Source organism: Oryzias latipes, chromosome 12 (genome assembly GCF_002234675.1).
Source record: "Oryzias latipes chromosome 12, ASM223467v1".
In the NCBI taxonomy this organism is placed as follows: Eukaryota; Metazoa; Chordata; class Actinopteri; order Beloniformes; family Adrianichthyidae; genus Oryzias; species Oryzias latipes.
In genome coordinates, this window is record NC_019870.2 from 9808424 (window position 1) to 9820763 (window position 12340).

The 12340-nt window shown below is 37.0% G+C and overlaps 1 protein-coding gene across 2 annotated transcripts in view; it reads right to left on the bottom strand.

Annotated features, from left to right (window-relative positions):
- Nucleotides 1-11585, bottom strand: part of dym (dymeclin) — a 44486-nt gene extending 32901 nt beyond the window's left edge. The window contains exons 1-8 of one of the 2 annotated variants that reach the window (XM_023961045.1): nucleotides 11358-11585; nucleotides 10531-10736; nucleotides 7846-7898; nucleotides 7400-7493; nucleotides 6904-7040; nucleotides 6498-6570; nucleotides 4855-4980; nucleotides 3135-3274 (exon numbers count right to left, since the gene is read on the bottom strand). In XM_023961045.1, coding sequence (XP_023816813.1) covers nucleotides 3135-3274; nucleotides 4855-4980; nucleotides 6498-6570; nucleotides 6904-7040; nucleotides 7400-7493; nucleotides 7846-7898; nucleotides 10531-10670 — 763 coding nt within the window. In that variant the 5' untranslated portion in view covers nucleotides 10671-10736; nucleotides 11358-11585. Of the gene's footprint in view, nucleotides 1-3134; nucleotides 3275-4854; nucleotides 4981-6497; nucleotides 6571-6903; nucleotides 7041-7399; nucleotides 7494-7845; nucleotides 7899-10530; nucleotides 10769-11357 lie in introns of both variants that reach the window. The other variant, XM_023961044.1, reaches the window with a different exon arrangement.
- Nucleotides 11586-12340: the final 755 nt, after the last annotated feature.

Here is a 12340-nt window from a genome sequence, read left to right on the forward strand (position 1 = left end):
TAGGACTTTGGGAAAGTTAGGGACAATTAAAGGCTTCCTACCGTGAGGCTTATTTTATAAAGATCTTTTTAATCAAACTAAAAGTCTTTTTAGTTTTCAGTTTAACCTGAAAATCATATTTTCCCTGAAATGTTCTAAAATGCTTTATAGATCTTTAGCACACAAAAGAAATGCATCTCAGAAAGATGATTTAAGAACAAGTTTGTCTGAAACTATGTGTTGGCCTTGGCTCTGTGGGCAGGGTCATGATGTCCAAACAAGTCTTACATAATGTTCTCTTCTATAACAGACATTAACTCTTCATCAAAGCTTTGTGCAATCAAAAGCTGTAAGTGATCTCTTTAACCTTTAATAACTAAAAAAAAAAAAAAAAAAAAGGCCCTAGATACACAGATATTCTCATTTGATCACATTGTCGCCTCAAAAAAATTCAAAATTGTACCTGACTGACAGCAAGAACTAAACCAAGCTACAAGTGGATCAACAATACACACAAAAGACTTCCAAAGAGGTGGCATCTGTAAACTGGCAGCACTGGAAGTGAGTGCATGCTATCACACAGACAGATGTGACCAGAGACAGACACAATGTGCTAATTCTTTTCTTGCATAACAGTAAAGGAAACAGAACACCAGAGATTTGGGTCAAAGCTGTGGCCACGCAAGCATGCAAATCAACACGCACGCACACTCACACACACACACACATCTCTGAGAGTTGTGATGATTTTCTAAAAATGCACATGGGGAAATATCTTTAAAAGACACTAACCACAAACTCTCTTTAGGAAAAAAAATGGGGAAAAAGAACATTTATCAAAAAAAAAAAAAAACCATACAAAAATATTTGAAGACACTTATTTTAGCAACGATTTAATTGTTATGATAATTTGTGGTTGCAGTTCCAATTCATTTTCGATTTTGGTTCTTTTTGGTCGATCCAATTCACTGACCAATAATCGATCCAGGACGTCTTAAGTCAAAACTTTAACCAGTGTGACTCACAGATAAATACCTGGTTACTGAACAGTGCAGGTGACGTTTTCCAGATTGCTTGTCTTTCTTGCAAGATAATTAAGTGTAAATTAAATATGTGTACAAACAAGTAAACAAGTATTAATGGCAAATCCAATCCCATTTTAGGTTCATGAAGCTCAGCCCACTGTTGTTTTTCCACATCAAAGTAGTACAAACGGAACATTAGTAGAAGATTCTGCGTCACCGTATGCTCACATGTTTCCACACATTGGACTGGAATGATGGACTGATCAGTTTTTGCTGACATCAAATGTGATGTTAATTTTTACATTACAGTAAAATACAATTATAATACCTCAACCCAAATGGTATTTTCCAATATCGAAATAATGGATTTATTTCAATTTGAAACAATTTTATAATGGTACAGGTCGATTTAAGACGGATCGATCTGGTTGGATCGTAGGAATAGAAATCGATTTATCGATAAAGTTGATAAATCGATACACCCATAAATATCTGTTTACATACGCTTTTTAAATGTTCTGTGTTAAAGTTAAGCTTTGAAAATGATGCTTACGGAGTTAAAAAAAGAAGAAGCTGTTATTGTTTTAGAACATGAGAACTGTTTTGATATCTTTATTTAATAAAATTTTTGATAAATTAATGTGGTCTTCTTATGGCAATTAGCCAATTTGGTAGTACTTTACGCAAAAATGATGTTTTTCAATGCCAGCAAGGCTTACTTTCCAAAGTTAGATAAAAGTACAGAGTATGGGAGTTAAAAATAAATGCTCTGTGTTGCCCTCCAAAAACTCTTCTGGGAAACAGATTGCGTAAAAGTTTACGTCACCATGACACTTTGTTCTTACTACTTTCTGTTGCACAAATAGTTTCATACAACTGTTTCTATTCATGTTCTAAATGTTTAAATGAATATTTAAAATATTATTCATAACCAAAATGTAAAATGAGACTCAACAGTGTGCCTAGAAGACCACAGCAACAAATATGACTGTTTGACAAAGAAGTCAAGAGTAAAACATCAGTGAATGACGAGGAGAAAACATTAGATTTGGGTCACTTTTGTCAGCTGATTAGAATGAGACTGACTGAAAATAAAAATAAAAAGATTTTTAAAGGGAATTAAATTCTGAACAGGACAGGAATTGATGGCGTGGTGTGTGAGGATGTGCTGAGCATTATTCTGCTGCAACAGCAGAATGACGCACATATGACAAACCTTAAAAAAAGCTGTAAGTTTAATTTATAAGATGGAACGGAACACCTGCTTTTTAATGATATTTAATGTTTCTTAGCTGTTCAGAAGTACAGCTTTAATGTTAGGGTTTAGGGCTGTGCCTTTTTCCGTGCACGTTTCTAAAAAGAGGAAGTTACAAGACTTAAGTTTGTCTAAACTCGAACTCTTGCAGCTCTATTATTGTAAAGTTTTTACTGGAGTTTGCTTAAATCTGGCTGAATTTCTTCTAAAATGGTTCAACAATTCCTCTTATAGGCACATCTACAATCACACAACAAGCATTTGTTGTATTTTTGGACAAATCCAGTGTCTATGTGCATTCGAGACGGACACAGAAAACAAGTGTTGTTTCTGAGCTGGGAGTATAAGGGAGCTTGTGTCTTTGTTGGTCTGCGTGTGTGTGCATAAGGGAGGCGGCTGCAGACAGACGGGCTCTAGGGGATTACAGAACAGGACAGGGCACCATAACTCATCAAGCCGATCACTGGCCACAGACAGACAGGCTGGGCTGAATGGTGATTGCTCACTGATAGGAATCTACCACCAACAACCAACAAAGAGCATTTCTCCATGGGGAAAACCAAGAACAATTTTCAGACTAAAAGGCATACATGGATGCATTCAATACAGTTAAGCAACCCAGCAAATGTTCGAAAAGTTTCCAATTCACAACGAGCTCTATTCATCCTGGTCTCATCACTTACATTTGCTCGTTTTTCCCCTTTAAATAAGGATTTGTCAGTAATTTCCACTAAAACTTCATTTATCTCACTTGTAACGGTTAGTTCTGCCATGGTTTCATTTTTCTTAGCCCCTTAAAACTGGACTCCCCGCATGTGGCTCAGAGCCAGGCTTAATTATTCTTTTTTTATGTTTTTGTGTGTGCAGAATCGTACTCGCCACGCCAGATGCCAGACCATAAAGCAGGCCACCTTCAGCCTTTGGCTCAAAGATGTGGGTTGCAGGAGGAGGGCACTTCTCTTGCCTGATGAAATTGTACAGCAGGGTCTTCACCAGACGGCTGGTCAAACACAAACTGGAGGAATGGGAGGAAAACAGGTTTAGAAAAAAATACTTCAAATTAACATCAACAAGATGGATCCTCAAAGTTATGCACATTTTTCATTTAAAGACGTTAGAGAGAAAAGCTCCCAATAATATATGTAGGCAGCTTTTCTGATAGGACCAAGAGCCTATTTGCACCTCTGTTTATCATCAGTCATACAACCAATTGATAAGACGCTCAACATTTTGAATGGTTTTGGTAACACAGAAGAAAGACCAAACGGTTTGCATCTATTTTGCTTGTTTACAGTAGCCATAAAGGAAGCTGGAGCTTTAATAGGTGGAACCCAAAGTGATGAGCTGAATCATATAGATTCTGCTGTCATTTATCTAACATCAGCTACTTTCATGTCTTTGTTCACTCAATTCGGATTTTTCTTGCAAGTAACTAAGCTACTGCAGCTTTAACAAACTTCCAAGGATAACACTAATGCACTAATTTTTTATTCCTTTCATGAGTTCACAGCACATTTTAACCTCGTTCATTAGTGTTAATGAGTGCTTACGTTAGAAAACCTCAAGGATCACTTGTAAAAGAAAAATCACAGCAGCTGGAAGCATCTGTCGCTTCTCTTTAAGCAAACGACGATACATGACAACACTATTTGGGACTTAATATGATTTTTGGTGTCCTTTCATTCTTACTGTTGTCCCGCTCCAGTAGTAAAATTCTCTCTTCCTTCTCTCTTCCCTTTTACTTGACACAAAATTTTTTGTAATATTTTTTTCTGGAATAGGACAATAATTTCATCTGCAGGGGGTTGACTTTGGCGTAAAGCTTTGTACAGGCCGGGCATTTGACGTTCATTGAAAAACGCTCCAAACACGTGTTTAATCCATTATGTTCACACCGGACAGGCAAGGAGGGGCTTCTCCTTTGTTTCTACCATTTACAAGCGCATGTCTGCCACCTACAGCTGGAAATGGGTCGGTGCAAAATGTCAAAGCGATGCAAATCTCACGATGTTGGCCTACACACGGGAAACGGTTCGGTTCATTGCTAGCGTCCTTGCAATGGCGGATATGGATTACCATCATATCAGAAAAGTGACCTTGGTTTATCTTTATGTGAAAAACAAACGCAGACATCATCAGGCTCGTCGCCGTGTCTGTTTCACCAGTTAAACCAAATCAATATCTAATGGCAATATGTTTCATAAGTAGAGCCCAAAAATGCTAGTAAAATAAACATGCGTAGCTACGTAAACATTAGATTTTTGAACGCAGAAAACCGAAACAAGCGTTTACATAGACTTATTAATCGGAAATGGCCGGTTGAACGCACGTTGACGAGGGTGGTGTGAGCATAGCTTCAGATTTATGCAAGTGCAGTAGAAGAAAATTGCTGCATTTCTGAATTTTTTCTTCACAGATTTTTAAGCCATTTTTTCAGTGAATGTGAAATAAGAGCACTTGCCTTTCATAAAAATGTTTTTTTTTTTTTTTTAAATCACACGTGTGTGACTTTCACAGTGTGACAGCACACAGACACACAAACACAGACCTAAGAGCAGCATATTCCCCTCCATCATTACGAGTGCTTGCTCTCACCATCGCCCCTTCATAAGGTGCTGGAAGATGATTCCATCGTGGAGGATGTCCTTATGGAAGAGCTGATAGGACAGGAGAACCAGTAATGTGGTCACCGCTTCAAACAGGATGCTGTAGGTGATGTCTCTGCAGGAAAAAGACAGTTGCATGAAAGTAAATATTTGCAGAAGATAGTGCTAACACAGGGTCACGCTGTTAAAACTGGATTGTGCTCAGAGCCTTTTCTGCTACAATGTAGTCATGTCATAAAAGATGTCATAAACACAACACCAGAAACAAGAATTTTTAGAAATCTTTGTAGAAATTACCTAGTTTTGGTTAATATTTTACCATTTTTTATTCTGGTGCTTAGAAATTTTTTTATTGCCGCACGAAAATCTTTTTGAATAAATGAAAATGTTAATACTCCTGCTTTTGGATTTGTGTGCGCTGCACTTGCCAAAAGAAAAAAAGAAAAAAACGATCATTCATATGAAAGAAAAGCCATAAAGAAGGTGGAATTTCTAAAGCCATAGTGAAGAATGGCCAAAATCCCAATACAGGAGCACGTACAGAGGAAATGGGCCGACTGCCACAAAAAAAAGGTGAAGGGAAGAAAAACAGAGACTCTTTAAGCTTGAAACAATGGATGTATTCGGACAACAACCGAAGTCTGATGTCAGAAGAAAATCAAAAAGAGAATTGCAAAGAGAGAATAGGGAAATAAAGGAGGAGGGTGCAGAACAGAGTTTTAAAAAGTAGCAAAGAGTGATAAATAGTGTCAAGGTAACAGCAAATAATCCTTTTTGGTAAAAGTTTTTTAAAATGTGTGCAGACAGTAGAAAGGTTAAACAGAACTGCACTTGTGTCTTATATTTTATCAGGATAACTGAATGTCAGTCACATCATTTCTCGTTTTTCTAAGCCACTGGCGCTTACTAAAATATTTATCTATTACTTCGGTGTGTGGGTGTAAATGTCAGGTTAGATATTGGTTGCTGAACTTATTTTTTTAACTTACCACTCATTTTGCTTTTATGAAAATATCCTGAAATGTTGATTTTCAGCAATTTCTCATTTCCCTGAAGAAAAGAAAATGTTTTCTGCATTTTCTCCCAGTCTTATGAGTCTCTTGGAGATCTCATTTTTAATTTACGGTATATACAAAGATTTTCAGCTTTTCCTATGAGTGTGTTCATTATCGGATAATGTTTTCTTGATTTGTAAATTATAAGTATACACAAGATTAGTTAAAAATGAAGGCAAAAGTGCAAATTTCCACCCAGAAAAATATTAACTGATACATAAATAAATAATCAAATCCAAATTGAAAACAACCACAAAAAGGCTCCAGTGTAGAATAAATAAAAATAAATAAGAATTCAAGGACAAATTCTGTTAAAATGAGAGTTTTTACACTTAGCACAGGAAAATGAATCACCACTTGTCCCAGTCAATGAGTCAGTCACAGATATGGTGAATCTAAATGCACTTTTCCACGCCTTACAGTGCTGGTATATGCAGGACACAGCAGTTTTAAATGAGGGGCCGAGTATGTGAGAGTCAGAATGTATGGAAATATAGATCTGAGTGGTTCATAATGAAATATGACTTGTATGGCCCCTCATAGTTTTAGGCCACTTCCAATCATGTGGGATACTTACAGCAGAGGAACCTCCACAATTAGGTGGATGAGGTTTGACAACAGCTCTTCAAGCAGGTCCTCGTTGCTCGTTTCTAGAGTTGAGAGAGAGGTTTCATTTCTGACAATTTTGACACTTCATTTCTGCTTTTTATTAGGTCTATTGGTGCTTTTCACTTCTACCATCACTCTCCTTCTTTATTCTAATCAATCCTCCTCTCCCTGTCTGTAATCAAGACTTACAATGAGGAATAAAGAAATGGAGGATTTTCAGAATTTCAGTTCCAGAACCAATATAAAGCGTTGAACGGACTCTGTCCAAACCTTTGCTCATCAGTAAAACATTTATACATGCGAGTCTTATTTTGTAGTAACGTTGCATCTTTTTCTGCCTGTATTTCCACCCCTGACAGCAAATTGGAGCTCACCTGCACAGGAAACTGCTGCCCTCTCCTGGTAGGAGAACTGCTGGTGCAGCTCTTCTTCACTCATCTCCCTGGTGAACACTTTCAGAAGGCATCGAATCATGAGAAGTGCATTGTGGGCCTGCCAGATGAACAGCTGGCTGCAGAACAGACAGAAAGCAGGCACGTTTTCAAAAGGCTGTTTGGTGAAAGTATTTGTTCAATGCAGAGAACATGGTTATGGGTAATAAATGGAATAGATCTCAAATGTAATATCAAATCATCAGTAACTGCATGTATTTTTTCTTTTAGTTTTAATGTAGGAGTTAGAATATTTATCAGTTAAAGTTCCACATTTGTTCCTTTTGAATATTGGAGTGAAAACAATTTTTCCAGAAAAGGGTCTAAAAGGGAAACTATTGAATCGGAAATGACATAAAATGTGAATCTAAATGGAATCTGTTCAGAGATTTGAAGGTGAAATCCAGCCTCATCCTTCATTTGAGGTTTTCATACTCACTCTTGGCATTCTGTGGAGATTTTGAGTTCTTTGGTTCTTCCGAGGAAAATTCTGACAAGAGCACTAAAGTTTCCTGATCTGGGATTGTTTTCAACTAAGGAAAGAAGACAACAGGAAAGACAAAAAAAGGAGATAGGGCAATAAATAACAGAGAGCAAGACAAGAAAATAGAAAAAAAAGGGTCATTTTAAAATGTTTTACATGAAAACATTCCCTTGTTTTACTTTTTATTATCATGTCTCCCTATGTACATATAGATTTCTGAATATGGCTGAGCCACAACATGCATGATAGATCTACTAACAACGTAAATATAACAGCCAATAAAAAGAGCATATATTAGAGGCCTGGACTGCAATTAAACTGCTAATTCTCCTTTAAAGTCAGCACCTATCTACAAATGAATTGTTCATTGAAAGAATAAATACACAAAAAAACCAACATACTCAGGGTTTTGGCCAGAGGAATGACAGCCTCTTCTAACAACTTGGACTCTCCACTGCGAAAACAAAACAAGGACAGTATTTTAAAAAATATATATATTATATAATGTCAAATGTATAGGACAGGATTATTTCGTGTGACTGAATTATACACTGCTTTGTAAAAATTCTTAATTTTTTTCATTCATCTTCTGCCGTTTTATCCCTTTCGGGGTCATGGGGCTGCTGGAGCCTATCCCGGCCACTTGTGGGCGAAGGTAGGAGACACCCCGGACAGGTTGCCGGTCTGTCCCAGGGCCGCAATCACACACCCATTCACTCTCACATTCAACCCTAGGGACAATTTAGAGTTGAACAATTGACCTATGAATCATGTTATTTGGACGGTGGGAGGAAGCCGGAGACCCCGGAGAAAACCCACGCATGCAGGGGGAGAACATGCAAACTCCACTCAGAAAGGTCCCCCATTGATGTAGTTTTTCATGTCCCCAGCCGGGACTTGAACCGTCTTGATCTTAGGCAAGAGCGCTAACCACTGCGCCACCGTGCAGCCGCTGTGTAAAAATCCTAATTAAATTATTGATTCATTTGGAGAAAAGAGAGTCCCTTAAAATGCATTTCCAGAAGAGCTCAGCTTACATAACTTGGAACAATTCCTTAACATTAAATCGAGTCAAATTGTACGATGGTTGAAGTCTTAGAGGATTTTCATGTTTTCATGGAAACAATTGAAAGATTTTTCCATAAGTTGGGCTTTTCACTTTTCTTAACTTTTTTAAGAAAAAAAAAAAGAAAGAAAACTGAAGAAAACTTTGCATTTTTAAAGAACTCATAAAAGTGATGGTAAAGTCTTTGCAACTATGATAAAGAAATAATTTGCACAACTTAGCAGAAATAGACCATCTAGCTCACCTCACACATTATTGAGAGGAAATACACTTATTTTTAACACAGCACAGAATTTATGATCTCTGCATAACATAAGTTACAGCTCCTTGAGCAGTTTCACTGAAAATGAACCTTAAAAGAGTATATAAATATTGAGGACAAGTGACTGACTTATGCCTGAAAGAAAAGGAAATGGCACCAGAAGTGTGGTTGACAAAAGGGCTGCAGAAATTTTAGAAATAACTGGAAAAGAAAAGAAACAGGGATCCAGTAAGATGGAGCTAAATGAAATGGAAAATGTGCTTACCTAATTTAATAATTATTTTTTTGTAATAAGAAAATGACAAAAAATATGTAAAAATTGCATTAAAATGATTCATTGGTTCAAACATTTCTTAAAGGTTTCAAATGTATCCTAAACTTTTTCTTAAAGATTGCTTTACTAAATTCATTTTTCTAAAACCTTTGTGTTGGATTTCAACTACTCCTGTGCTCTTTTTGCATAGTTACTTAGTAGAAATGTGACTAAAACTTCAGAATGTAAACAACATTCTATCTAGATTAACGTTTTACAGGAGTTGCAGTCAGTTTGGGAGAGGGAAGCAAAAGTTCCTTCACATCTCTTCAATCTGTCAATACAAAGCTAAAATGTTTGACGTCAGCCATCCTGAAAAAGGCTGGACATTAACCAGGATGAGCTCAGATGGAATCTGTTTTAAAAATTCATCATGCTTTCTCTGTGTGTGGGGTTACACTAAATCTGCCTTAGTACACAGCCAGACAGATGCCTTAATGTCCAGAGGGCAGTTGAGCTTAAAGGTTACATTTTCTGAAAATATGTTAGACATTGACACATTTTGAACAAACTGCAGGGGTTGTCTAAGTTTGTTCTTTAAATTTGAAAATTAATAGTCTAGGTTAAATTTCATTTAAAAAAAATTGCATTTTAGTATAAAGTAAACTTTGTATTTCCCTTTCAGATGCTTCATTTCTTTCAATTTTTTGCTTAGAATGTTAACATTCAATTTAAAGTCCCACCCAGATCAGATTTTGATCCGTTTTCAAATTGTCCCCAGTGTTGTTTTAATTATGATTTTGTTTTTTTTTTAGCCAAAATAAAAAGAAACTGTGTTGTGTTTTTTTTAGGACATAGTTTCTGCAGAGCGGCAGGAGTTCATCAGAAATTCCCCTCTGAGTTGTGGGTGGAACTCTTGGTGTGGAGTGAGCCTACCCTCATTTCCCACCATCCCTTTGTTCACATTCTCTACCGCTAGCTTACAGGCCCTCACACCCTCAACCTAGCATTACCAGTGCAACAAAAAAATGTAATGTAAAGGCATTTTCTCGTCTTCTCCTGATTCGCAACAATTTGAAAAAAGGAATACCCGGACCAGCTATAATCTTCATTTTCTTATACATGTTCTCCATCATGAGAAAAATGCTACAAGAACATGTTAAAAACCCATTTTTCATTGGAGTGGGAATTAATGCCTGGGGTTCAATTAGCTGTCAACGATTTGGAAATATTGTGTTGTAACCTTGGATAGTTCCTTGGAAAAACGTAACTGTTGACATTTCCAACTTCCTCTCCTCTGATTTTAGTCTAAGGCCTCATTGGAATCAAACTGTTGATTTTATGCAAGATAACACATAGTTAACAATAAAATGAATAGATTTAGCAACATTAAATCCTCTTTAACCAACAAGAGACACAAAAATGGCCAAAGGTGGCAGAGTTCAAGAGCAGAAAATTGAAACCTTTTGATAAAACATCTCAGCACAAAATAAAAGTGCCTTTACCTGCTAGTGGGACTGATGAATGTGAAGGAGATGAGCTGGTTCCAGAAGGGATCATTCTCAGATATGGACTCAGGTCCTACCAGGGCCTTGAGGTTGTGGTTATTGGACAGGTCGCTGACCTGACTGGTGTTGGCTCCCATCTTTGCCGACTCTGTCCAGCCAGACTTGTCCCTCGTCAGATGTTATTCGCCGGGCATAAGCCAAATCTTGGAGTAAAAAGATTTGGTCAGCTTCAAGTCTAAAAAAACAAAAAACAAAAAAATAATAAAGCTGAAAAGACATAAAACAGCTTTTTTGTCTGTCTGAGCAAATGGGGAAATTGGGTCCTTATTGACAGTTTTAACAGTAATAAGACATGGAGGCTTTTATAAATGTGAGCTTTATTGCAGCAAACCAGGACATGCTTTGTTTTATTCGAATGACACACCTTTAGCACACAAGTAGACCAATAAGGGATTTGACGAAAGTGCTGCTAGCTGCAGAGAACAAATAGTTAAACGTTTTCAAGTAAAAGTTATTTTTTTATTCTGAAAATTACACCCAAACCCAATGGACAATTTAGCATACTATAATTGAATGAATTTTGCAGTGTCCTGAATTTTATTGGCTAGTTAACCAAATGGGCTAGCTAGTACCGGCTTCAAAGTAAACAGACCATTATTACACGTATTCGTTACTTTAACTCTGCTAAACGACTGTTGTCAAATATAATCAATGTACAGCTAAACGTGGGTCCAATTCCGTACCATGTCTCCTCAGCTGATCGTTGACTAACAGCCTTAAAGCGGCTAACGTCCGCTGCATCATCAGCTGACCGCTCCGCTTACCTGTCAAATTAGAATTTCCTGTGTTTATTTCTGCGCGGTCAGTCCACTGCCCCCCACGTCCGTTCAGTGGTGATGCTTTGTTACCGTCCCACTCAATGTCAGTTTTATCGGCGAAAAATGTTAAATGCCAATTTAAAAATTAGGGTTTGATTCCGAGCTGAGTTTACTCTACACACTCGTGTCCTCCATGTTCTCCACGTCGCCACCCCTGGCGTCAGAATGACGTAAGCCCGTTGCATCGCTACGCATTTTTTAGAATCCCTTTAGTTCAATTTTGGACCGTTTTAGCCAGTCTTATTTTTAAACCAACAATAAATTAATTTAAATAATCTTTAAATGAAGCATTTTTAGTATGGCAACAATGAACGCATTAAAAGAAAAAAAGGGGGGAAAGAAAAAAATTGTGTGGACTGTTCTACTTCAATCATTTATGCAATATAATAAAATGTAAATATAATAATATGCAATATGATAAAAAAAAATTATGTTATAGCTTTTTTTTTTAAAATATCTCGGAAGTCGTTTTTAGTCCATTTCCGTTTTTCATTTACTTTCCTTGACGGTGATCCACCAGCAGACACCAGGGGGCTTTCGTCTTCCTGTGTGGTTTTTTTCTTACACCAAACAAGGACAAATGCATTTTTCACCCCCCACACTTTGCGATAAGTAACAAAAACCAGACCCCCAGGCTGATGAGAAGACAACTGTGTCTGTCATTTACAGACAAGGAAACATTAAATGCTTTTGGGAAATTTTACAAAAGGTCAAAATGTTGATGAACACAAGAGGACAAGAAGTCTACGGTTACAAAAAATACATGTGACATAACCATAGCAAAAAAAGGTTATTTTATTTTAGAGAATTTTTTCAGCACTTTACCTCGCTTACCCCTGAAAACCACAAAAATGACTAATATTTTATTGCAGAGAACCATCAGCCAAAAAAATAATTTGCAAAAAAAAATACAATGCACAATATGCCAG